We start from the raw sequence: 25,193 nt of genomic DNA on the forward strand, positions 1-25,193 counted from the left end.
GAATGAATGTAAAAGATAATCAGCTAATTAATAAGAAGGCATGATTATTTTGAAACAAAGCCAAGATAAATTAAATAGTTGAAGATTTTTTTTTTTTCTTGACACAGTTACACAATGAAAAACCATCACGTGAAATCAGCTACAAAAGCAGGAAAAGAACTCAAAACTTGGAATGCATCCAGAAAGGATTAAAGTAGTTTCATGAAACAAAGAAAGTACTCTATGTAAGGTAAAAATGCAGCTGAACAAATAGTTTAATATGCAATAATGAATTTGGCGAAGGTGTTTTCTTTCTGTCTGTTGTATGGGTAGGACTTTCTCAAGGTCTTTTAAAAAATGTATTCTTTCCTTCACATGTACAGATCAAGATATTTTGCTTAATTATAATTGGTCAAGTCAATTGCATGGGCATTTTGGTATGTAATTAAATGCATGGTGTCTCATAAAGTTCAGAAGTGTAAAACTGGCAAGGAAATGACAACGTTGAAATTCTCCAGCTCTGCTGTTTGCAGACACTCCTGTGACTAAATCTCCCTTTCTTTGGAGGATTGCATGATTTTGTTTAATAAAAACTCAAATGTGCTGCATGAATGTAAGGTGGAACAATGGAAGGGGAACTGATACCTTGTCCCATACCTCTTCAATACTTCGCTGAAGAGTGAACTTCAAGCTATTTAAAGATCTAGTGGATGAGATCCACTGGAACTCTGTCCTCAGGGACAATGGAGCTGAGCAGAGCTGGCAACTCTTTAAGGATGGTTTCCTTAGAGCGCAAGAACTCTCCACCCCCCTGGGTAAAAAGTAGGCAGCAAGGGAAGGGAACCAGCATGGGTGGGCAACGACATGCTGGTCAGACTGAGGTGCAAGAAGGAAATGCACAGGCAGGGAAGACAGGGACATGTGGCCTGGGAAGAGTACAAGTATGCTGCCTGGGTGTGCAGGATGGGGGCAGAAAAGCCTCTACTCTGCCCTTGTGTGGCTCCACTTGGAGCACTGCATCCAGGTCTGGGGCCCCCAGCACAAGAAGGATGTGGGGCTGTTAGAACAGGTCCAGAGGAAGGCTACAAAGTTCATCAGAGGGTTGGAGCACCTCTCCAATGAAGAAGAGCTGAGAACTGGAGATGTTCAGCCTGGAGAAGGTTCCAGGGTGACTTCATTACAGATTTTCAGTACTTAAAGGAGGCTTACAAAAAGATGGAGAGCCACTTTTTGCTCAGGCAGACAATGACAGGAGAAAGAGAATGGTTTTAAACTACAAAAGGAGAGATTTAGATTAGAGGTTAGGAGGAAATTCTTCACTCAGAGGGTGAGGCACTGGCACTGGCCCAGAGAAGCTGTGGATGTCTCATCCCTGGAGGTGTTCAAGGCCAGGCTGGATGGGGCTTTGGGCAACCTGGTCTGGTGGGAGGTGTCCCTGCCCATGGCAGGGGAGCTGGAACCAGATGGTCCCTTCCAACCCAAGCCATTCTATGATTCTATGACCTTGTAACAATTACAACGCTCAAAATCTCAAGAGAAAAATAACTCATGTCCTGGCAATGAAGAGCTCTCCTAGCTCACTAAAAGAAGTCAGCAGAAAGCTCACTTAGTGCAGCTAAGTTAATTTACTTAACTTAATTTCACCTCTCTTTGGACATCCACAGTGCAGAAATCCACACTGGACTAGTTCTCCAGATTCCCTCAGGAGACAAAGGGGAGAAAAAGCCAGTTATAAAGAGTGATGCATTTCATCTTAAGGTAGTCATCTAAGGTACATATGGTGAACCCTACCCTAGTAGCACCTATTTTAAAATTTCTTTAACTATTAAGGGATCCCAACTAACTACTTCAGTTGCCCTTTTCAAGCAATAAGAAGCAGCAGGTACTTGCTCCCAGGTGGTCTGGGTCCCCATCTGTAAATTCCTGCTTGTCTCCATTGACTCCAGAGGGTCCCTGCATGGTCTGGCTCAGGCAACTAAGGTAAGTCCTTTAGGTTAGACAGAATACCTTGACCTTGACATAATCACAAGAGGCTTACAAAGAATTAAGAATAAAAGATAGCTGGGTAGCACCAGAGAGGAAAAGTTCCTTGATGAAACACTTTCTTTACTAGCATGTAGGCTGACTCATGCATTTATCTGAGAACTCAGCAGCTGTAGCTCAGGGAAGCTTACAAAAACTGCACTCAGCCACAGTCAAAAAAACTTAACTGGTAAAAACTTTTGAGTTGTTTGCAGAGAATCTGTGAACAAAGAACCCAGCTTTGTCAGATAGACTGCTCATAAACATACAGCTTTGAAGCCCTTGCCTTTAATAAGATTCTAATAAATTGTCCTACCCTCTAAACACTTTTCTTGATAGTGGTGGCACTGTATGTCAACACTCAGCCAGATGCTGAAATGATGCCACCTAAGGCCAATTAACTAGTTGACAAAGCTTCTTTTTTTTTTTTTTTTTTCACTGCTTTCTGTGTTCTGTTCTGTTTTGTTTTGTTTTATGTTGTTGTTTTAGTAACTGCACTGTTTGCTTTTAAAGATCATTTACTCAAATATTTCTATAGAAAAAAAAAAAAAAAAAAAAAAAAAAAAAAACAATTATCAAGTTAACAGTCCTGTTTAAGATATTTCAAGCACTCTAAAAGTAGCAAAAGTGAACCTTAATAACATTTTTTGGAAACAAATAGACCTGCCTGCACGGAGAAGCTTCTGAGAGCTTTTGAGGACAATTCAACTGCTTGTTTAGTTCAGGACAGCAGCCAGCCTTTTAACTTTTTTAACCTGCTCTCCAGACAACCGCTATGGCCAGGAGAGCCTTTTCACAGCAGTTCAAAGACGAACCACCACGGAGGACAAGCAAAGGTGCATGTTTGGAGCCATCTGCCTGGGCTGCTTTGGTTGCTGCTGCAGCCTTGCCCCAGGCCTAGGATGTCCCTGTGCATGATGGGCAGCAACGGAGCGTGACAGCTGGAGAACACGAAACAACGGGAGAGGATCTAGTAGGACTTGCAGAAGAAAGAGGGAAGGGGATGTTCCCAGCCTTGGAAGGATGGCATGAACTCAAACAAGCACAGAATGCATTTCAGGCAGGCTGTGGCAGCAGCACCCAGGTGGGTAGGCAGGGCATAGCGTGCCTACAGCCACGCCTGAGATGTTCAAGCCCTTGCTGCCAGATCTGCAATTTTCATTTACTTTATTAGCAAATAAAAGCATCACAAAAATCAAAGGTGAACCCAAAAGGTAGGTATGCATACCAAGCTATGTCTGTGGGATGCTCCTTAGCATAAATGATCACCCAGCAGAAAAAATAATAAAAATAAAAAGAGAGCTGAAGCAGGACACACACAACATAAAAAGTAATATCTCACAAAAAGGAGTAGGACATAAAATATTCTCAAGCACTAATCACCCAGGCTGAGCCCTGGCTGCCCAAGTACACTGTATCCCCTCAAAGGAAGAGGTTTTTTCTTGATGTAGTTCAACTTAAAAATTGAAGTTCATCTTAAATGTAGTGTCTTCATCCTTTCGGGTTAATAAGGTAAGTGCATAATATCATTTCTTACATCTGATGGTAGGGGAGTGGCAGCTGGAGGTGAGATTAAATTTCCTAGGGCACCTAAAATGGCATGAGTCATCTACGTTTAGACAAACGAATCTCACTCTAGATAAGCATTTTGCTGTTCAGGCATTTAGGTATTGGTCTTGTGTTGCTGTTTTACCAGATGCCAACCAAGGCTTGATTTTGTGAATTAAACTGAACATGTCCTGTCCTCTCCAACACTTTCTGTGGGATTTAGCTACCTCCACACCCATCACAACTGAGATAAGCATGCAACAACTGAGCAGCCTCTGCATATGCGTCTAGGGAAATTGATGGCCTAAAATGAAGTCTCTTACTGAGTTTAGACATTCAAAGCCAATTATAATGTAAACACACATATACACCCATGTTGTCCTTTAAAAAATATGTGCAAGTCCAGAAGTTTTCTTCACACAGTTGAAGTTTTGCAAAATATGCATTCCTTTGCAAATATCTGATGCAGTCTTACTTTAAGGCAGGCCCCCTCACTTTAATGAATTTCCTGCTTAAAAAAAAAAAAAAAAAAAAAAAAAAAAAAAAAAAAACAACTCATTTTTCAGCTGTTATTCTTCTGTGGTACATTTAGGAATGAAAACAAACCAAGGCATTAGTACCTCGAGCTCAGCAAAATTGAATGTGTGTTATATGATATGCTTATAAAGATGGTTGTTTTGGGGAAATTGCTTGCCAATTCCTTTTGCAGACCACAGGATTGTGCACACCCCTCAGACAGCAGCTCTGTACTGCTGAGCCTGACATGCCACATCAGTGCTGTCCTGCATGGGCTCACAGGTGACTCTGGGGTGTAAATAATGCAGCATAACAATAACAGTTTGCACAGTGATGAGAGATTGCAATCCTTCCTCAGACATTTGGTAGAAGAAAAAGGCAGTCACTTAGCATGTGCACTGGTAGTTTATAACTCCAGTCTCTATCTAAGGCAACGGTAATTAGACAAAGGACTTTCACCCAGTCACTGACCAAACTATTATGTTGGTTTTAAACACGAACATCTTTCTTCTCACCCTATTTACTAATATTGCCCTCCTTCTACGAGTTACCACCCGAAAAACATCACCAGAGGACTTCTCTGGCTCATAGTCTCATGGTTTGGTGGGAACTCAGCTCTACCCAGGATACAAACTAGGATGCCAAGGTGGAACACTGCCTCCACACAGGTCCCACCTAATGCTGGGGAGCTGGGAGTCACAAGCAGAGGTGCACAACAGAGACCCAGGAACAACATGACCTCAACCTTCCTGCAACAAAATTTGCCAGAGTTCATTTGTCAAAGTCCTGATTTATCGTTGTGTTTTTTTTTTTTCCATGTTGGCAAAAACAGATTGCTTGAGATGAGCAGACAGCAGGTCCTTCTACAGGTGCACAAGTCTATTTAGAGGTTACTCCCCATCCTCATTAGCAAAACAGCTCATCTATTGAACGTGATTTAATCAACAAATGGGGTTGTCTTTGGCACAGCATCTTCAACTGAAGAATGAGTCCTCTTTTTAGAGATCGAGTTGTACAAATGCTTTCATTTGGTTGAAAAAAAAATTAGACCAATTAAATACACAAATGTTTAAGTAAACCATTTGGTCGTAGTTCAGTTAATAAAAAACAAATATCCAGTTTTAAAGAGCAGCAAACCTCTGGGCATTTCACAATGTCAGCTCAGGTTTTCTAGAAGAAAATAACCTAATCCACTTACATGTAAATGAAAGGCATGGTTATTTTTCCTGCAGCCTTTTTAAATATTGCTTTGGAATTTACACAGAAATGTGTGTTTGATGGGGGTGGAGGACAAGGGTCCCCTCTTCACAATCTGGGCTATCTCAGCACTATTTGGAGAGCCTATTAGTCTAATGCCTTTTCAGAGTGCCTGAAGACACAGAGAAGCATTTCTTATCTAGCACACCCACTACGGATTAGGCTTTTTATGGGTTCTTAGCATTGCTATTTATTTCTTCTATCTAGTTATGAGCATATAACAGACTTTTTTTGTTGTGTTTTGTTAAAGCCATTTTCATTTAATTGCTAATTTTGGAATATTTCTGGTTAGCATTACATTTCAGGTATCACAATCCAGCTGCTTCTCAACTGAGTCCTTGCAGTCCCTCCTCTGCACCTGCCTCTTGCCCTTCTCATTCTCCTGTGATGTAGATGCAGCTCCTGGTTTTTCTTTTCTACATCCAACGTCAACCTTTTTCTTTTTTTCATCTTATCTTTTGCAGGTCCCCAGAAAATCTTACTAGCTGCTGAAGCCCTATCTTTGCTGGCTCTGTGGTCAAATCTGGTAAGCTTTGACTTTTACTAACACCCGTGCTCTCCAAGGCTCCCTTCATCCATGCTGCACCAGCTGCTCTGCCATCCTTGAAGAGGAGGCTGAAGCTGTCTCGTGTTCAACATCCCTCTGCTTTGAGCATAACCACATGCACCAAATCAGGCTTCTGTTGCCGTCCATGCTAGCACCCCTGGCAGCAGGAGGAGCAGGACCAGCACTCCCATTGCCACCATTTACCCCATCAGCAAGTCAGCCCAGAGTTCACAGCAGCTCCTAAGGGAAGGTTTTGAATGCAGTGCATGTATGCGTGGTTCTTGAGGCAACTCGTTTCACAGACTCAGGAACAGAAAGCATATCATTGTGGCTTAATCAAATTAAATATTCAAATGAAAGCAATAATTACTAAAATTTGTCTTGAGAGTTGGTGAGATTAAGTCTTTGAAACATCATTTTTGGTCTGCAGGCTATAATGAGGAAACCAATCTCTAATGATGCAGAAACTACTAGAGGGTTTGGGTTATCATTAACCAAAATATATTTATCAAGTGAGATGAGCATCATGGCTATTAAACAGACTTTGTACAGTACGACTTCTTCACAAATGACCTTGGTAACACAGCATCAACCAAGCACTGACATTACCTTAAAAAAATCAAAGCCACACATCTAAATTTACTGCTGGTGTATGTGGAAAAGAAATGTTTTAGTGGCAGAGCTTCCTAGTGAAAATCACTACAGCAGATTTCAGCTCTCATTATAATCTGTTAATGAATGTGTTAACATGCGATTCCTGCAGATCAGCATTGACACCAAGTCTAGGCATGCAGAGCACATGCCTTACACGGGTCCAGAATAAAATAGGCATACACACGTTCACAGTTAATATAGTACGTCCCCTGCTTATATCCCTTATGTGTACCTAGAAGGAAAGCTGAAATCTTTCACATGGGTTTCTTCACTGCCTTTAATGGCAAAATAATTTAATTTAGGCAAACAAATGACTCAAGAAGCAGGTGTTGAAGGTGGTCTCAGAGAGTGCTTTGATTGAGAGCACAACTGTGTTTAGGGTTATAGTTTGCAGCTGTCTAAGTACTGTCCTCAAGGAGTTCACACTGGTGTGAGACCCACATCCTCATGGGTTTTCAGATAAAGAACTTGGAAAAGTAACCCTTTTCTGCACTCTGGGGAGAGTGGTGAGTGAAGCCTGAGAAGGGGCAGGCTGTCAGGAGGTACAAGCAGGTGTCATGGGAGCAAATTTTGCATACTTTGTTGAAAAGAAAATTAAACATTAATAGCTCAAAAGGATATTGAAGTTCAGAATAACAAGGTAAAGGTACTAGGGCACATAACACATTCCCTGAGCAACACCATTAAGTAGATGCTGGTACCATCAGCAGTGGCAGTGGTATAGGTAGATGTTGTTGCTGGTAATGAGAATTTCTGGTCCCATGCCAGAACAAATGCACTGCAATACACCACACGAATAGTGTAAGGGAGGGTGACCTGAAGCATCTCTTCCATATATATATATATATATATATATATATATATACATATATATATATATATATGAAGCTATTTGTGCAATCCTTTACCTTTTGATCTGAATTGATTTGAAAATCATAGAATTATAGAATTTTGGGGGTTGGAAGGGACCTTGAAGATCATCTAGTTCCACCAGACAGAAGAAACATCTCTGAGTTGGAAACAAAACCCCTTGCTCTTGAAGCCTGCCCAAAATATCAGGACAAAATTAAAAGACAATGCAGCAGGTTTGCATTTAACCCCAGGAGAACGTTTCTGTCCACTGTTCTTTGCACTGTGATTACTGCCAGGCTTCCACGAGCTGTCCACACAAAGCTATGGAAAGAGTTTCTGACAGGAACTGTAAGGCTTAGCTCGCAGGATCTCAGAGATGTGTGTATGCCTTCCTGGGAGCTGGAGCTCAGTGTGCAGAGGGCTGGGATGATCAGTTTCTTTTGCTCCTGCAGGATGATTGCAGATCCCTCTCTTCCTCGAGTGACACAGGACCAAAGAGTACTTATAGAGCAGGATAGCAGCATCTGCATCCACCCTTCTCACTAAAAAAGGACTTGCATGTTCATTTAATCAGATCCTGATCATTCACATTGCTTAATCCTTAGCTCCCTGCTGGGCCTCTGTTTTCTATCACCCCAATGAGCTCTCTACAAGATGCTCACCCCATGCTGTGTGGGTGTGAGCCCAGCTTCACCGCATCCTTGGCTCTCATTTAGCTCAGTGCAGACATCACCGGTAAGACCAGTTGTTTGTTGCAGAAAAGGCTGTCATAGGGAGCAAATGTTATTTACCAGCTTTCTGAGGTTGTGAGTAACCAAAACCATACTCCTACACTTAGTTTAGAAGCCCATAAGCATGCCAGACTGCAAAGATAGTTAACTGCTCTTATTGTGAATTACCTCAACCCATTGACACGATATCTCTGATCTGTCCCTGTCCTGATTTCTAGGGATGTTAACTCACTGATTGCAAGACTATTAAATCTGATGTCTTAAATATAAATATACGTACATACATTTCTTCATTTATTTTATAATATTCTGCTGGAAAACATTCCCAGGAAGCCTTAAGTCCCCTGCCTTAGCACCACGTCAGAAACATGCAATATGAATACCCTACAGCACACAACTGGGCTGTTCCTCCAAGACTGCACTCGTCTCTTTTGCTTTCATGGACAAGAAACAGAAGAGTATAATGTCCCTGAGATGCTCTGATAATGACTTACCCAATTCAAACTGGTTGGAAAGGTTACCACAAGTTTGTCTGACTTCTTCACTGTCCCAGCCAAGAGGATAGAGAGCACAACCAGAGCCAATCAACAAACCTACAAGAGAACAGAAAATAGAAGTTTACACAAGCCGCCCCTTGGGAATCTCAGATTTAAAACAAAACGCACAAACACACAAACAAAAAAAAACCACTCTTTTTGTCCTGAGAACAGTAGGAAATAATTTGGGCTTGTACTGCTTCAATCTGCTACATGGTTTTACAGCTGGTTGGTGTGCTGGAGGCAGACTTGGCTATTCAGCATCAGATGCCAACCTCAGCTTCTGTCTGAGAGCTTTTAAACTTCCCTTGTCTCTGCAGAACTGTTGCATACACTGCTTGGAAAACTCAACACGGGGTTAAACAGAAGCTGTGTTAATCACAGCATTTACAAGCTGATTGCTTCTGATTAATTAAAACAACAATCAACCAGAGTTTATCATGGTTCCAACAGGAGAAAGTGAACTGACAGTTGTGCTAATCCCTCGTTGTTTTCCTTTATTTTTCACCCCTTCAAAAGTCAAGGAAGAGTCATTTCATGTCACCTGATCAATTCATACTGCAGGTACAAGCTGCACAAAGTTTTCTCACATTATTTCAGCAAAACAACCGAGCTCTTGAGCCATTCTACCTGTTGTTGTGCTCAGCTTAGCATTCACAGTATGCTTTGCTTTCTCCAGTCCTCATGCTGTCCAGAACAGATGTGCTTCAGCTAAGTCTTTTCCTTCACCAGATCTTGCTGGGAATCACTCAACGGGACATGATTATTTCGTAGAAGTGGCATTTTTATCATATTGCATTCTCAGCTGTCACTGCAGCAGCTGCCAAAAAGCAGGTGTAGCTGGCAAAGATCTTTCTGTTATTTTTTTTTCTTTTAACAAGGACAGCCTAAAGAGAATAGTTGAATGTGTACTAAATCATTTAATTTTACCTCCTTTGTGTCAGATCTTATAAGACTGGAAGTGAGTCACTATGTAGATAACAGCTTGGGTGCACCTCGTACTTTGCAGGATGAAGAGGCAGACAGTTCCTCAGAAAGTTCGCAGCATGGGTTTTCAGTAGTGCCTTTTACCTGTTAGGTAGGCTGGGACAGGGTTTCAAGCCCTACAACCACAGCTGTATGGCCTTGAGCAAATTCCTTGAGCTCACACCACCTCACTTTTCCTCCTTTGGCAATAGGAATAGAGACAATGTGCTCCCTGGCAGAGCTATTCTGGTGGTATGCTCCTAGTGCAGCAAAGCCCTGGATGTGGTGACAGAGGCCCTGGGGATGTCACACCAGTCTCACAGGAGTCCTGAGAGTGATTCTGACTCAGGGCCTGGACGTATCTGCACATTTCTACAGTCTCTACATTTCTACAGTCTCTATCCTGATGATATCTACGTTTTTCATGTTGCTGATGCTCCAGTAAGATATAGCAATCACCTTATTATTTTATTGACTCACTTAAAGACATAAAGAAGCTCTGTCCCATCTTTCTCCTGATGTTTGATGCTCTTAGCACCTTAGCAATTAGCAGAGGAACCCAGCAGCTCCTCCAGGCCTACCTGCCCCTGGTCAGGCCCAATATTAGAACTTCCCCCTATAAATTCAAATTTCTTCCTGCTACTCAAGTCTACTTCCTTTCTTCACTGAGTAGCCTCTGCCTGCTCCTCTCTCCATATCTATGTTATATAATAGAAAAGAAATTCTGGAGGCAGGCCCCTCACGGATGGTGCATTGACCCACAGCTGTACAGGCAGAAAAGCAATTAAGGGCACATGAATGCTAGACATTTTCAGAACTTCACCTGACCTGGATATGGTTGCTTTTAATGTTCTCACTAGCAGCATTCACAGTATCATCTGAATTTTTTTTCCCCTGGGGCTGCAGAGCTGACAGCAGCTGGTAGGATCCATGTAAACGAGAGTACCTTACACTTAAATTCTCTGAAAGGATATTTCTCAGACAAGAGAACTTCAGCCAAAACTGAGTCTATATTTGTCAACGACAGCTTAAGATTCTTGCAAAAAAAAAAAAAAAAAAAAAAAGACTGATTCTCACATGAGCTGTTAAAGCAAGAAGGGCACTGTGAAACAATTAGAGCATAGAGTGAGTGGGGCAGGACCCTGTGGGGCAAGGAGACACTTCACCATCAGTGATAAGAAAGGCTGGGGAAGGGAGGATGAGCACCCAGGTACCAGAGAGTCTCACAGGGTGATGGAGCCCTGGCCAGCCCTATCGCCTCGTTTCAATCAGCTTGGGTCCCAGCCCTCACAAATGCTTAAAGGGCTGCATTGCGAGGGGCAGGGAGGTGGGTGCAGGGGTAGGAGGGCAGGCGGAGCAGCAGCCAGCCCTTCTGCACAAATAGGTCCTGGGAAAGCCTTCTGCCCCACTCTTCCAGGAGAGCACAACAGCAGCACTGCAGGCAAGTGAAAGGACTATTAGCATGACAATGCTGCCCTTCCAAACCCAGAACAAGCTCTTGCTCGGCACTTGCCAATTACTCTCCTCAGGTGGCAATAGTCTCTGGTGCACACTGCATTCACAGAGGGCTGTTTGTTTTCAGCTCCCTTTGAGTTTTGTTGCAGCAATAGTTTGTTGCTTGTTGGTTGTTTATTTTATTTATTTATTTATTTATTTTCCCACGAATATTAATCACAACATTTTCCTCTGCCACCCTCCAGAGCACATCCTCTTCCAAACACCTCGTACCAATTCACTCTGCCTGCCCTCAATGCTAAATTACATACAGAGGCTGCAGGCCTTGGCTACCAAACCTCAGCCAGGCCTCTTCACCCCCGTTTCATACCCTCTGTCCCTTTTCTGTAAGTACATCTTTGTAAACTCAAAGCCCAGTTTCAGTCAAAATTTAATTTTGGGGGTCAGGCTGTGCCAGTTTTAAAACCTATGGGTTCTTAAAGTACCTCGTATGGGAGTATCTGGTCATGAATTAAAATCTAGCCTCTCCTTTGGTCTAAAATGAAATTATTATTTATTGATAAGAATAATTACTATTAGAAATAATCCTAGATTTCCTTGTTTCTTTCACAAAACCAGGAAACTCTTATGTACTCTACAGAGTAACAGCCTCGAATGTAAGCCTTGCTTAGGCACAGACATAATGTCTAGCCCTGTTCTCTGATCAAGTCATTTAAATCTCAAAAAATTAAATTAGGGGATGGTTGAGAATGTACTAGGAGAATAGAATCAGGATCTTTTTTTATACTAAAACCCCAGAGATACAGTTAAAAATACATTAGTAGTCCAATATACTGTAATGTTAAGTTGCTCCAAAGACGTAACTTCACTCCCATGAGGGTGCTTATCCTGAAAGCCAGCCCATATTGTTTAATAACCAGAGTAATTACTGTCTAATAACCCACTGCCTCACCACTACCTGTGCCTTCCAGAAACGAATAAACCCAATACAGACAAAATAGCATGCTGCGTCAGAAAAACTCTCTATAAATGGGACAACTGCTTCTTCAGTTGAGAATGAAATTTGGCAGGGCTGAGTTTCTTTCATGGAGCACAATGCCAATGTCGCCATGGACCCCTCTACCAAGAACCCATTTCTGAATGACCAAGGACAGCAGGAGCAGAGCATGTAACACCATACCCAAGAGACTCTAAGGTCCAAGTAGGATTAGCATTGCTGTGGTGTGGTCCCCAGGTGCAAGGGGCAGCATGCTTACATGCTAAGGTCGAGGTAGAAAGCCATGGGCAAACACAGAATTTCACAGAATCACAGAATCACAGAATTTTCTAGGTTGGAAGAGACCTCAAGGTCATCGAGTCCAACCTCCAACCTAACGCTAACAGCCCTCCACTAAACCATATCCCTAAGCTCTACATCTAAACGTCTTTTGAAGACTTCCAAGGATGGTGACTCCACCACTTCCCTGGGCAGCCTGTTCCAGTGCCTCACAACCCTTTCAGTGAAGAAGTTCTTCCTAACATCTAACCTAAAACTCCCCTGGCTCAACTTAAACCCATTCCCCCTCGTCCTGTCACCAGGCACGTGGGAGAACAGGCCAACCCCCACCTCGCTACAGCCTCCCTTGAGGTACCTAAAAAGAGCGATAAGGTCGCCCCTGAGCCTCCTCTTCTCCAGGCTGAACAAGCCCAGCTCCCTCAGCTGCTCCTCGTAGGACTTGTTCTCCAGGCCCCTCACCAGCTTCGTCGCCCTTCTCTGCACCCGCTCAAGCACCTCGATGTCCTTCTTGTAGCGAGGGGCCCAAAACTGAACACAGTACTCGAGGTGCGGCCTCACCAGAGCTGAGTACAGGGGGACGATCACCTCCCTAGCCCTGCTGGTCACGCTGTTCCTAATACAAGCCAGGATGCCGTTGGCCTTCTTGGCCACCTGAGCACACTGCTGGCTCATATTCAGCCGACACACTCCTTTTAGCAACCACAAAAGCTGCCAGAGGCCGAGGGGGCTGCCAGGAGCAGAGTGACACGTTGCCATCGGGCAAAAAGGCTTGCACCTGGTTTTGTTACAAGTACCAAGTGGCCACAACTCCTAAAGCTGTCATTTTGACATCTCTTGTGATATCTGTTATTCTATTGGTTTTGATTCACCTTCAAACGTTTCCTGCAGTGGCACTGGTAGACTGGTATGGATTTAAGCCTATTGACAAAGCAGTTATGTTCCTGGTTCTTCTCACAGACAGGGTGAGGGCCAACGCATGGACCTACCTTCTGTGCATTTCCACTGAGACTTAGAGCCCACTAGTCATTAGACTTTAAATTTGCACAAGTTTTGCCTTCTACCCTGTGGTACATATATATGCATGATTGCATGTGTGTGATGGGACAGAATCTGTCCTATTGCTTTCAGCAGGATTCCGCATGACTGCAACAGGGCTAGTACCACCACCCTTATTTTATGCATTAAATCTGGGGTGTGCCTCAAAGCCCATGATGTTAACAGGACTTGGACAAAAGCCCTCAGCCCCTCCTCCCCTTCCAGTCAATCCATTCATGCTTGTAAGCAACTCAGTGTGTGGACCAGATCCTGGGAAAGCAAAAAGACTGCACACTATTATCTCTAATAATTCATACATGTGCTCTCATCCTATCTGTTTAATCACAGAGAACGCAGATTCCATGGAATAGCTGCAACCTTCAGTTAAGTAAATTAAATAGAAAGGCCACAGACCCAACAGAAAAACTTAAGCTAATTTTGCTGCTTCAGTAGAGAGAGGTGGCTGGTTTAGCTCAAGAGTCACATCCCGGCCTGCCCTACAGTTAACGTATTTAGCTAGCTATTCTACCCAGGGCACCACACCCATCTTTACAGCTGCTTAAAATGCTTAGGATGCCTATAACATTCCTTGAGAAAAGGAAAAAAAAACACCCATAGTGCTGTAATTACCATCATCTGTCATCTTCCATTATCCGCTACAGTCATTAAAAGAAATAGAAAGGGGAAGGAAATGTGCAGGTCCCTAAATGGCTGCTTCAAAAAGGGGCTGAAGCTTTGAGGTGCTGATTGCTGGGATGGGGCCAGCAGGCAGCAGAGGTGCTGGTGGCACATGGCTGCTGTTTGGGATGCTGCACTATGTGCCAGTGGAGGTGTTGGCACTGTCCCAGACCACCTCTTCTGGAGCAGTTCTGCATTCAGGAGTGAAAAGGGCTTCTTGCTCAGTGCTGAGCCTGAGGGGCCATGAAACACTGCTGTTGTAAGTGTCATGACTTAAACACAGCCAACTTTGGCTACGCAAAGCTGGAATTAAGAGCCTGGCTTCAATGTTTAAGAGTCCCATCTAGCCACTTGGTTCTTTTTATAGTCCATGCAGGGAGGTGGATACTTCCAAAAAGCAAGCTAAAACCAGCCTATGTGCTAGGTGAAGAGCTGCCCAGACCTTCTCAACACAAAACACTGGACCTGCTTTTAGAAATCCTGAGCCAGTGGTTTCCCACATGGCAGCTGTTGTGAACCTGCAGCTGTGCGAGCCCTGCTGCCCCTCCTGGCTGACTGCACTGACCTTATACAAGCAGCACACCACAACTCCCTGAAGCTGCAGCATCCCCAGGTCCTACAAGTTGTGACACTACAAACCAGGGGAGGAGCCACCTCAGTGATAAACTATTCAGAGTGATTCTCATCCACCCCACTGCCCTCCCTGTCACTCTTGCTGCAGGTATAACGCACGGTTGTACTTTAGCAACCCTTAGTATCTGAAAGATGATCTTGTTTGTCCGGAGGTGTGATTGAAAATAATTGCATCTAGCAGGTTCTGCACACAGCTGATGCTGCTGAGCAGGGGGTGGTAGGGAAGGGGCAGTAATTATATCAGTGGTTTGGCACAGATGGAGGTTTCATCTTTGAAGTGATAAAGGCGTGATTTGTGGCGTGTAGCAATCTGCTTCCTCCAAGAGGTAAATACCAACCACTATTAATAACCCCAGGAACAGCAGTTCTCAAACAATAGCTAGAGAAGGATTAATAAAATGAGAGACATAACCAGATTTCCCTACATCACTGGGCTCAGTAAGGCCAACAGTGATCAGGAAAAGCCAATGCATAAAACCTGAAGGTTGCAATTCCCTGCGGTGGGCAGTCCTCAGCCTGCTTCTGTGGCTTAAACAGGAGCCTCCACCCAACAATGTGCTTCAATAACCCTTGTAGTCATCACCATAAATTAATTGTCTGTAATTCTCATAACAGTACATAGCTAGAAAGCCTTGGTTTACAGGCTCAGCTCTTCCTCTCTCTTGTTGAAGTCATAGTGTGTCCAGTTGTTTCATGGCTCTTTTCTTTTTTGTGCCAGCCCATTTGATCATTGCATCACCAAAATCTGTTAAAATAAAGCCAAACATTTCCCAGCGTCCTTCCTTCTCCCTTGAATAGGATAAACCTAAGTGCATGATTCAGACAAATCTGATGGGAAAACCCATCAGTTTGATCAATAAAGAGAGGTCATGATGGCAGTAAGTGGGGCTCTTAGCATTGGACTTAGCCTCCAAGTCTTGCTGCTAGAAAATGCATTTTCAAATGGGAAGAGAACCAATAATGGTTTTCCTTTATTCTGGCCTTTTTAAGTGTCTGCAATGCTTTTTGCATGGACACTGGAAACTGTATTCCTCTTTGTACATCCCAGCTACAGTTATACCCTACCAACACAGCCAGAGGGACTGCCTAGGCACCAGGAAGGACCTCTGTGGGCAGCATGCAGGGACAGTCTGCCTGGCTGTGGCCTCCTGGGAAGCTTTCTGCACCTGGAAGGAGCCCAGGGCCACTGGGAAAACACACTGAATTTGCACCTAGAAACAAAGAAAATGGATCAAGCATGATCTGTGCACTGCTGAGAGAAAATAACAACAGAACTGAAAGCTGCCTGTTGTGTGGTTTCTTTCTAGTGGGGAAAAAAATATCTTTAAAATATGTTCCTCCTTTCTTTCCCCTTCTCTCCTACTTTCTCCCCTTTCTCTGACCAAAAAGAAACCTTGGATTTTTTTTTATTTATATTTTATTTTTTTTCCTCTAGGCATCTCTAATGAATGCCGCTCATATCTGACAGATATTCAAGCCATCTGGAGAAGCTGTCAGACAATAATTTGGAAGTCATCCCTTTCAAGACCATTTTAATGATGATTTTTCCTTTCACATCTTTTCTCTATTAAGCTGGTCTGAATCTTCAAGGATGATAGAAAGTTTTCACACTCCCATCTGTCACTTGAAGGTATAGTAATATCTACAAGCAAAGCAAAACCAGTTTTTAGATGAGGCACAGACTTTGACTCTCTGGTTCTCGTGATTTAAAAACTCTTCTCACCATTTACCTAAAAATGAGCCTGCAGTGTACATGTAAAATTGAGCTGGCACATGAAGATCGTCTGCTGCTTTGAGATGTACTTTAGTGTTTGAAAGGGATTGGTTAAAAACCATGATGTGAAGTACTTCATTTTCCCTCTTTAAGGTCACACTCCTACTGCTTCTCCTGACATCATCCCTCTGTCCTTTTTTTTCTTGTCTGTTGCCCCATTAGAGAAAAGTAATTATGTCAGTCCCTTCCACTACTGCTCAGCATGTTCTCCAGAAAATCCAGGCACGCACTTGACCTGGGCTTTTAGCAAGTTTAAGCATGGTATCTAAACTTTGGGCAGCAGTTCTCTGCCAAATCAGTAGTCACTGAACATAGGGCATATAACTGGTTCCTTGAGGCTGAATGGAAAGTGTGTATGTTGAGAGAGGTACACTTGCATAGTATGTGAATAAACTCAATAAGGGAATCACTTGTCTGAGTGCAAAACACAACGAAACATAAGAACAACAACAGAAATCCCCGAGAACAGAATCCTACAGCAGGCGTTGCAGCTGCCTGCCAGCTGCCATCACGCGGCACAGCAAGGAGCTGTGGTGCTAACCAGGGGCACCATCGATCTGATCAAAGGTGGTGGGCTCATTACTACAGAGGTGCTTCAGGCTTGGAGGGGGAAATCCTCACCCAGAGATGCTGTGCTACCCACCAGGTAGCAGAGTAATGGCCTTGTCTGTTTTATTTGTCCCTGGGAGGTTTTAAAACAATGCTGAAGGCTTCAGAAAATAAGAGTCAGGGATGGGAAAAACCCAACAGAAATGGAGAAGTGGGAAGAGTAGAGAAATCACAGACCTGTTAATAAAAATAAGTGATTTAGTAAGACCCGTTTGATAAAAGCACGAGTGGCAGCACTGTGACAGCTGATGCCACGGAAAGGAAAGATCCAGCTTCGTTTTCAAAGCCATTCCAAACTGGTGCTCGTGCAGGGAGATCCAGGAGGCTGCAGCTCCCACCACTTCCAACCACTGAAAATCACCACTGGAAGAACTTGTAGTTGGATTTTATAAAGCAGCAGGACTCATACCGCACAGCCTACATGGGTTGGTACTAGATAATAGAATACCCTAGAGTTTAATCCTATTTTATGTATGCAGTAGGAGGAGTAATATGATTTTTGAGAAATAGTTGAATTACAACATCTGCTAGATGGATGTTTCACTGAAAACCCCTTTATTACTATTTATTATACAGCACCATTCACATTCAGAGGGATTTAGAGAGATCCAAGAAGACAGGCACCTGCTTGTGCAATTTAAATCTTATTGCTTATGGTTAAGTGAGGCTAAGGGAGACCTCAGACTCACTGTGGAGGCTATCTAGAGGTCACACCAATCGATTAGAGAATTAATATTCACCAAAGCAGAGACTACAGACTGAGTCCCTTACTATCAGATCACACAGTTCTTCTTATACTTCCATTCTCTCAGACAATGAAGATGCAAGTATTTGGTACGAAGTGGGATGTCCTTGGCTATTGTCCATGGCTATTGTCCATGGCTATTTCTCCTGGCCAGTGAGTGCTGGGTGTGGGCCATTGGATATAAGAGATTCTGGCATCCCAAGGTTTTCTCCTTTGGGCTTCATGCAGTATGTGCTGGTTATGTTCCCGTGGATGAGGTAAGTGGAGGATGAGCAAGACTGAATGCTCCAGTGTTTAGCCATGAGGCACAGCATGAAGCAGTTTGGATAAACCCAGATTTGGCTGCTTTTGTCAAAGGGAACACCTGGAGGTATGAAAGTGATTATTGTGGTCATGATTCAGGACTGGTCCTGCTTTAAGCAGAAGGTTGAACCATAAGACCTCCTGATAACCCTTTCAACCTGTAAGACTTTAGGAATCTGTTTTTCCATCATTCAGGCACCTCAGCTTAAGGCAGTGGGGGCTCAAGTCAAGTGTTTGTATAGGACTACTGGCATTTGAGTGTGGTATCCTACCTGGTAACTAACTCCTGCTCCAAAAGAGGTTTTGTTTTCAAGGTGCCTTACATGGCACAGGGCACAGGAAACCTATGAAGATGCCCATGAAGAGACAAATTAATTTAGACCCTTGTTAGTATAAGCAACGGAGTCTAAAAAGCTATATTTCTCATCCTAAAGAATACATAAAGATAGGTCTACGTTTAGGACACATCGAACTCTGTCTAACTAAGTCAGCAAAGATATTCACAGGGGACTGAAAGACAAGAAACAGGGCCAGCTGGGAAAGCCAGACCCTCCTGGACTGGCAGATGGAGGTTGGATAGCCAAGGGCATCTTGAATGGGAATAGACACGTAGGTCAGCCGCCGAATTATGCTCCACCAGCAGTACTGACTCAGAGTGGGATTTGGCTGCCCAAACACAGCACCTTTCACCAGTTCCAGCACTGTTCAGGATCTCACTTGGCCTCCAGATACCTGTTTAGGGAAATACAAGTCTCCCCGAAGTCCTCTCACATACCTGCCAGCCCATGCAGAGAGGTCTTGCAGACCCTAGAGTATCTCTAACAGCACAAAGCATCAAGATTTAGGCTGAGTTTCACCCTAGATATCTATTGATCTTAATGTAAACTTAGAAACCTACTTCAAGGGAAAATATCTGTATTGTAAACACCTTCGAAAAAACCTGTATGAATCTGTAATTAAATCATGCCCAAAGTTACCTACGCTTTATTTTGAGCCCTTATCTTCTATCTTTCTGCCCTCATTCTGCCCTGAAGATGCAAATGCCTCAATTCCTGTCACAAACCCTGCCTTCCTTTATGGGAAATGACCTGAATGTTAGGGGAGAACAGGCGATTAAAGGAAAAACTGCCTTGTTCCTGAGTGGAAACCTGTATGCTATATCTTGAAATTATTTCTATGGAAACAAGTTGCTGCTTCAAAATGACCCTGACCTGTCTCAATTGCCACCACCAAGCTAGACCACTCAGGACTTGCTTTGGCAAGTCTCTTCACAGTTCCCCACAGTCTGATAATTATAAAAATAAATAAATAAACAAAATATTAAAAAAAAAAAAAAAAAAAAAAAAAAAAAAAAAAGATTGACACCTCTTTTTCTGGAAAGGGTGTGACCTGGTCCTGCTAAAGGCAGAGTGAAGCTGCAAAGTGGAACTGAAATGCCTGAAGAACTCCCTTGACTGTCAGCTCATTTTGTTTGGCAAACCATGATCACTGCTTGTACATTATGAGCTTTATGGAGAAAAAAAAAAATAAATATGCCTGAGAGTTATCACATGCCATCAGACTTCTTTATGTGACAACCCATCTGTATGCTCACCCCATCATTTTGTGGCTCAGAATCAAATGCTTGACAGTTCAAAGAGTCTAAAGCAGCATATGGCATATGACATAGTGTATTTAAATAGAAATCACTCCATTAGAAACACAAGGATGCCTACTGTAATTAATAAAGAGTAATTTAATAATTATCTTCTCAAACTACATAATTCTCCATGTAGCCATTGTAGTGAAGGGGATATTCTTTTTCATTAATATGAATTTTGATAGCACCTGGTCGCTAGATAAAACCAGCCAGAAGCTTTGCAGAAGTGCCAGGCTCTAAGGATTTCCTAGTACATGAACGGATCTCATGCAGGACCATGAGGAGAGAAATAAGGAAAGATAGTCCGTGTCAGTGAATATGCCTAGGCTGACAAAAAAGATAAATGGGCAGGCATTGCCACATCTTTTGAATGCAAACTAAGCAGTCTAAGATTGTTTGTAAGCACAAGGAAAAGTCTGCAGCAGAAATTCAGCCCAACTCTCCTAAGCACCACCACTTCAGCGATGTCGCCTCTAGCTTACCCCAGCATTTGGAAATAATCAGACATGGATTAAACCCCACAGAATTACTTTTCCATGTTTATTAGGTTAGTAATCTGTGAAGAAGAATAGTTTGTAGATGCTGGATAACGCAACAAAGCTGTCCAGACAATTACTTCACTTTGGTGGCAGATCCCCAGAATGAGAGGGGAACTGGAACCGATGCAAAGCATATATCCAGTAGGGGAATGCTACATACCAGGTCTGCTCCCCATCAGTCTTGAGGACACTTTTCTATAAAAGACAATTAGTAAGATAAACTACTATAATGCTGTAAAAGTCACTGGCAAACACAGCTGAGACTCACTTTTCCCTTTCCACTATTTTCAGTGGTGATTCACAGGCTTTAGCCTCCCTCTACTCTGCTAAAATGTACACACCAGCTTAGTTGACACACAGGCCCATAGTCATCAAACACATATCAGAGAGCGTAGAGCTCTCTGATGGGTGTCATAGACAACTGAAGTGTTATGAAATACCTGGAAATTGGTGAAGGAGAAGGCAGTTTAATTTATTGTTTGCTACTGCAGCTGCAACACTTTTTAACAGCTTTTTAAAATACCTTCCACATCCATGAGGCTACATGCAGAGCATGCAGTTAAGCACATGAATTAATGTATGCATGAACAGAGTTGTACTCAATGCAATTTGCCTTTGTGCTGAAATTATAGTGTAAAATTAAAATAAACAGAGTTCAATCTAAGCAATAACAGACTTGATGTGAAATGAGTCATTCCTATGGCTTTCCCAGTTAAACTGAAAACAACTATAGACCCGTTCCCAGCTACTTTGTTTTCAGTAAGAGGAATAACAAGGTTCAGCACATCTCCAATGGGAACTGTGTAGCGCTCAAAATACCCTTTGCATACTGTCAATTTTTTCTCCCCACTATTTTTACATGCTCTAAAGTTTGTTTCATATGACATACCCAAGAAAGGGATTTTTTTTTTAATATTTTTTAAAAGCAAATTAAAACCACAAAATTTTCTATACTTACTTTCCAAAGGTGTTCAAACTCAGCAACTGAACCAATTTGCAGAGGAAAAAAAATGCTCTATCAAGTCAGTTTCCCTCAAATAGGTCCCATTTTTCAGTTTGTCATAAAGTGTGATAAATCATAATTTTGGAGAGGAGCTGTAGTTCGTTACAAATATATTGCACATCTGTAGTTCAGAAACATATGGTGCTGCCACTTATCCTCTCCAGAGAGAATCCATATGGACAAACTTATCAAAATCCCAAGCACACTTAACTCTTGCTAATCTACCTGGGTATGCTTCTTCCATGATGGGTACAAGAGTCCACCTCTGATCTCATTTTAAAATCTTCTCGTCACCCACCTGTGGGTTATCCCAAAGCAATAGAATATCTCAGCACCCTCCAGCTCTTCATGTTGAGAGGATTTTGCTTTCTGTCTTTCTCCTGTATCATTTAGGAAATTCTTTTATACACAGAGCATACTTAAACACACACACATACAAAAATATCTTGGAAATGGGTTGGAATTGTCCTATCAAGAAGTCATCTAACCCATCCTTCTGCCTCAAGTCAGGATAAGCTCCCTTGTATCTTCCAAGGCAAATAACTGTCTTATCTCTTCTTATAAGGCTCTTACAATGGAGATCCCACCCTTTTCTAAGACAATCTGTTTTTGTGTTTCTGTGTCTGCAACAGAAGCTTTTCATATTATCTAACCTAAATCTTCCTTCTGATAGTTTAAGTTCACTCCTTAATCCACAGACTTTGCTAAGCCCCTGTATTGGTTTTACATGACAAAGTTTTGATACAGGGGGCTGCAGGGTTGGCCTTTGTGAGCAGAGTCCAAAAGCTGCCTCATGTTAGATAAGGGCCAGTTTCAGCCAGCTCCAAAGTGATCCACTGCTGTCTAGAGCCAAGCCAATGATGTTTGTGACTCTGGGAGAGCAGACTTAGGAAAGGAAGAAAACTGATGTGCAACAGCAGCTGGGAAAGACGAGTGAGAAGCAGGCCTGCAGCCCCCAAGCTCGGTGCAACAGGAGGGCAGGAGGTGCTCCAGGCACACAGCAGCAGTTCCCCTGTGGCCTGTGGAGAGGCCCCTGGTGGAGCAGGCTGTCCCCCTGCAGCCCATGGAGAGGATCCCATGCAGGAGCCCATTCATCTTTCTGATTTTTCCTTCAAAAATTTAAAAACTATGCTAGAATACTATCAGACCAACCAAATAATGAATCAGTCTCATTGCATTCAGCAGAAAGAGAGAAATGAATGAGAGAGAAATCAAGTTAAATGAAGACCTCAAAGGTGATGGTAGCAGTAACTAGCAAAACCCTAAAATGAATTGTCTGGCTCTGGGAGCTCATTGCTATTCTCTCTTCCCACAAACTTTTCAGAAACAGTGTTTATGATCAGCAAAAGACTCTTCAAGAACAACTTTGCTATAAAGGCTGTCCTTGATAAAAGCCTATCAGTGCCTGGATGCCATCCCCAGCACTTAATATTTTTGCTCCAATTTACAAGATCATTGGCTTAATGGATTAATACTTGGTGACTGGAGCATGCAATTGCTAGGTACAAGCATGCATTCTTATTGGGACCAGGGAGCAGGGAGTGCTGAGCAGCAGCAGTAGCATTTGTTGGACCTCCTACAGGGACTGAGGGAGAATGTAAGCAAAACACATAAACAAAGAAAATAAACCAGGTATGAGACAATGTTAGATGGCTTCAGATGCAATGAATGATGGCACTTAGACTACTAGTAAAGCCTTTAAGGAGAAAGAGGGAAAGTCCTTTTTTTTTTTTTTTTTTTTTTTTTCCTCCTTGTGTAGAAACCATTATCTTCATTCCTCATTCAAAACCAGCTATCTCCTGTGGTCCTCACTGGCCATTTGTACCACTGATCCTTGCTTGAGTTCCCTCAATTTTTTATTTCAGATCTGATACAGGTGACCTTGTTAATGGCACAGTGTTTACTGTGGCACAAATAAGACCACCTGCAAATGTCTCCAAGCCAAAGTTGTTCAACAGAGCTGTTCATCCAGCAAATAGCCCAAGACTGGATCTGGGGCTAGGTTTCTGGTGTGCAGGTTGCCCCAAGCTGGTTACAGAAGCTCAGCTGCAATCCCTCCATTGCTCTTGGTTCGTGCAGGTGGCTCATGCTTGCCATGATTTTCATAAAATAGCATCCTGTTAGAAAATGTTGATGAGGGTCTCATCCTTAGAGCCCTCCTTGACCCCTTTAACATGTGCCAAATATTTACATGCTACTCGATCTTGTGTCCTAGAGTGCTGGATACTTACAGTAATGCTAAATGCAAAAATGGTACAATCAAATTCAAACCTCTTCACAGAAAAAGAAGTTTTACCAATGAATTACATAAAAAACATGACTTTCTCTTATGGCTTGGACAAGTGCTGGAGCAGCTATGGCCCCATAAGGGTTATGGGGTATATTTTTAGACTTCTCAAAATATTGCCATTTAGCACGCAAAAATGCACATGACCTTCTACAGCTACTTCTGACTGCCAGAAATTGTTCAAAACCAAGTATACTGCATCATGAGAGAAACTCTGTCCTTCCTCAGCTTTCTGCTTAAAATGAGAATAACACCCAGTAATTGCTTTGAGGGAAGTGATAGTCTCTCCCTCCTGGATCTGACAAGACTTTTCCTTGTCTGACTTATGTACTCCAGGGGCAACTCCACTGTAACACAAATTATCTCCAGAAGGATCAGAAGAGCCCTGTAACTAAGTCAGAAACATGGAGATCACTTTCATCGTGGCTTTTCTGAAATGTAAATGTTCATTTTAAAATGACACCATCACAGCTTCTAGGTCCAGCTGCTCATCCTTTTTCTTTGTATTTTACTTCCACTGAATCCTTGTTCTGAATTATCAGAACAATAATTAGATTCAGGGAAGGGGGGGCAGGCATTCATATTCCCCTGAGAAGGATAGATAAAAGTTTCATTTCTGAAAGCTGATGTGCCAACAGTGGATAGTGGGGAATTGGGAACCCTGCTTAACTGCATGGGAGAGTTAAGTTTATTAATAAAACAATTTAGATAAACTCCATTTATGCGTTATTTGAACAAGGATCTTGGCAACTCCTTATTTAGCATCTTGAACACATCAGGAATTTTAAAGAGGAGGACTGAAATGTTGCCTCAAACTGTAAAAGCTTTGACAGAAGTGGGTCTGGGAAGTAATGAGTTGATTTTTTTTTTCCTTTTTCTGCTTCTCCTTTTTCTTCCTCCAACTAAAAACAATTTTCAATATCCTTGGCATAACTACTTTAATGAAGCATAATTTATTTGATCCTTACACAGCCCCCTTAGGATTACTTCTTGCAGATAGCCAATTATAAACTCTTACATACTTTATAGCCCTCATTATGTGTGACAGAGGCACACTAATAAATAATGCAAAACCCCTTTTATACCCAGTCTACCTTGTAAGAAAACAGGGGTCTGGTATGGAGGGAAAAAAGCACATTGTAATGCATTCTTATTTCCAAATGGACTGAAAAAGTTTCTAGCTTCAACTTGCTTCCTTGGGACACTTTTTTTTTCTTTTCCCAGACTGGACTCCTGTGGCTTGATTCATTACTAGATAAAAATCAAGTTTAAATAGAAGTGGACCATGACACACAGACTGTCACTGCCCTGTCACTTCCTTGTGACATCCTGTCAGATGCAGAAAAGAAAGGAGGTCTGGAAGCAGAATGACCAGGTTGAATATGAATGAATTGATATTCAATTGTAGGCTTTTCACGGTAATGAAGCAGAAAAGGCCAAGGCCCAAAGAGCACTTCTCACCCTGCCTGCTCTGCCTTTCTGGTGCAACTTCCATACCCTGCCAGCGCTTGGGTGAAGGCTGGGTGTAAGTAAAGCAGCTCTGACTGTCCCTCAGCTGGTAGGATCCAAAGAGTAAAGTGAATACTGCAGGACAGATGAGGTTGAACAT

General features: G+C 42.6%; 1 protein-coding gene across 1 annotated transcript in view; it reads right to left on the bottom strand.

Annotated features, from left to right (window-relative positions):
• Nucleotides 1-25,193, bottom strand: part of LHFPL6 (LHFPL tetraspan subfamily member 6) — a 138,525-nt gene that overhangs the window by 6,717 nt on the left and 106,615 nt on the right. Inside the window, exon 3 of the mRNA XM_084506450.1 lies at nt 8,601-8,699. Within this exon, the coding sequence (XP_084362576.1) occupies nt 8,601-8,699 (99 nt within the window). The remainder of the gene's footprint in view (nt 1-8,600; nt 8,700-25,193) is intronic.

This window comes from Aythya ferina (genome assembly GCF_964211825.1).
Source record: "Aythya ferina genome assembly, chromosome: 1".
Lineage (NCBI taxonomy): Eukaryota > Metazoa > Chordata > Aves > Anseriformes > Anatidae > Aythya > Aythya ferina.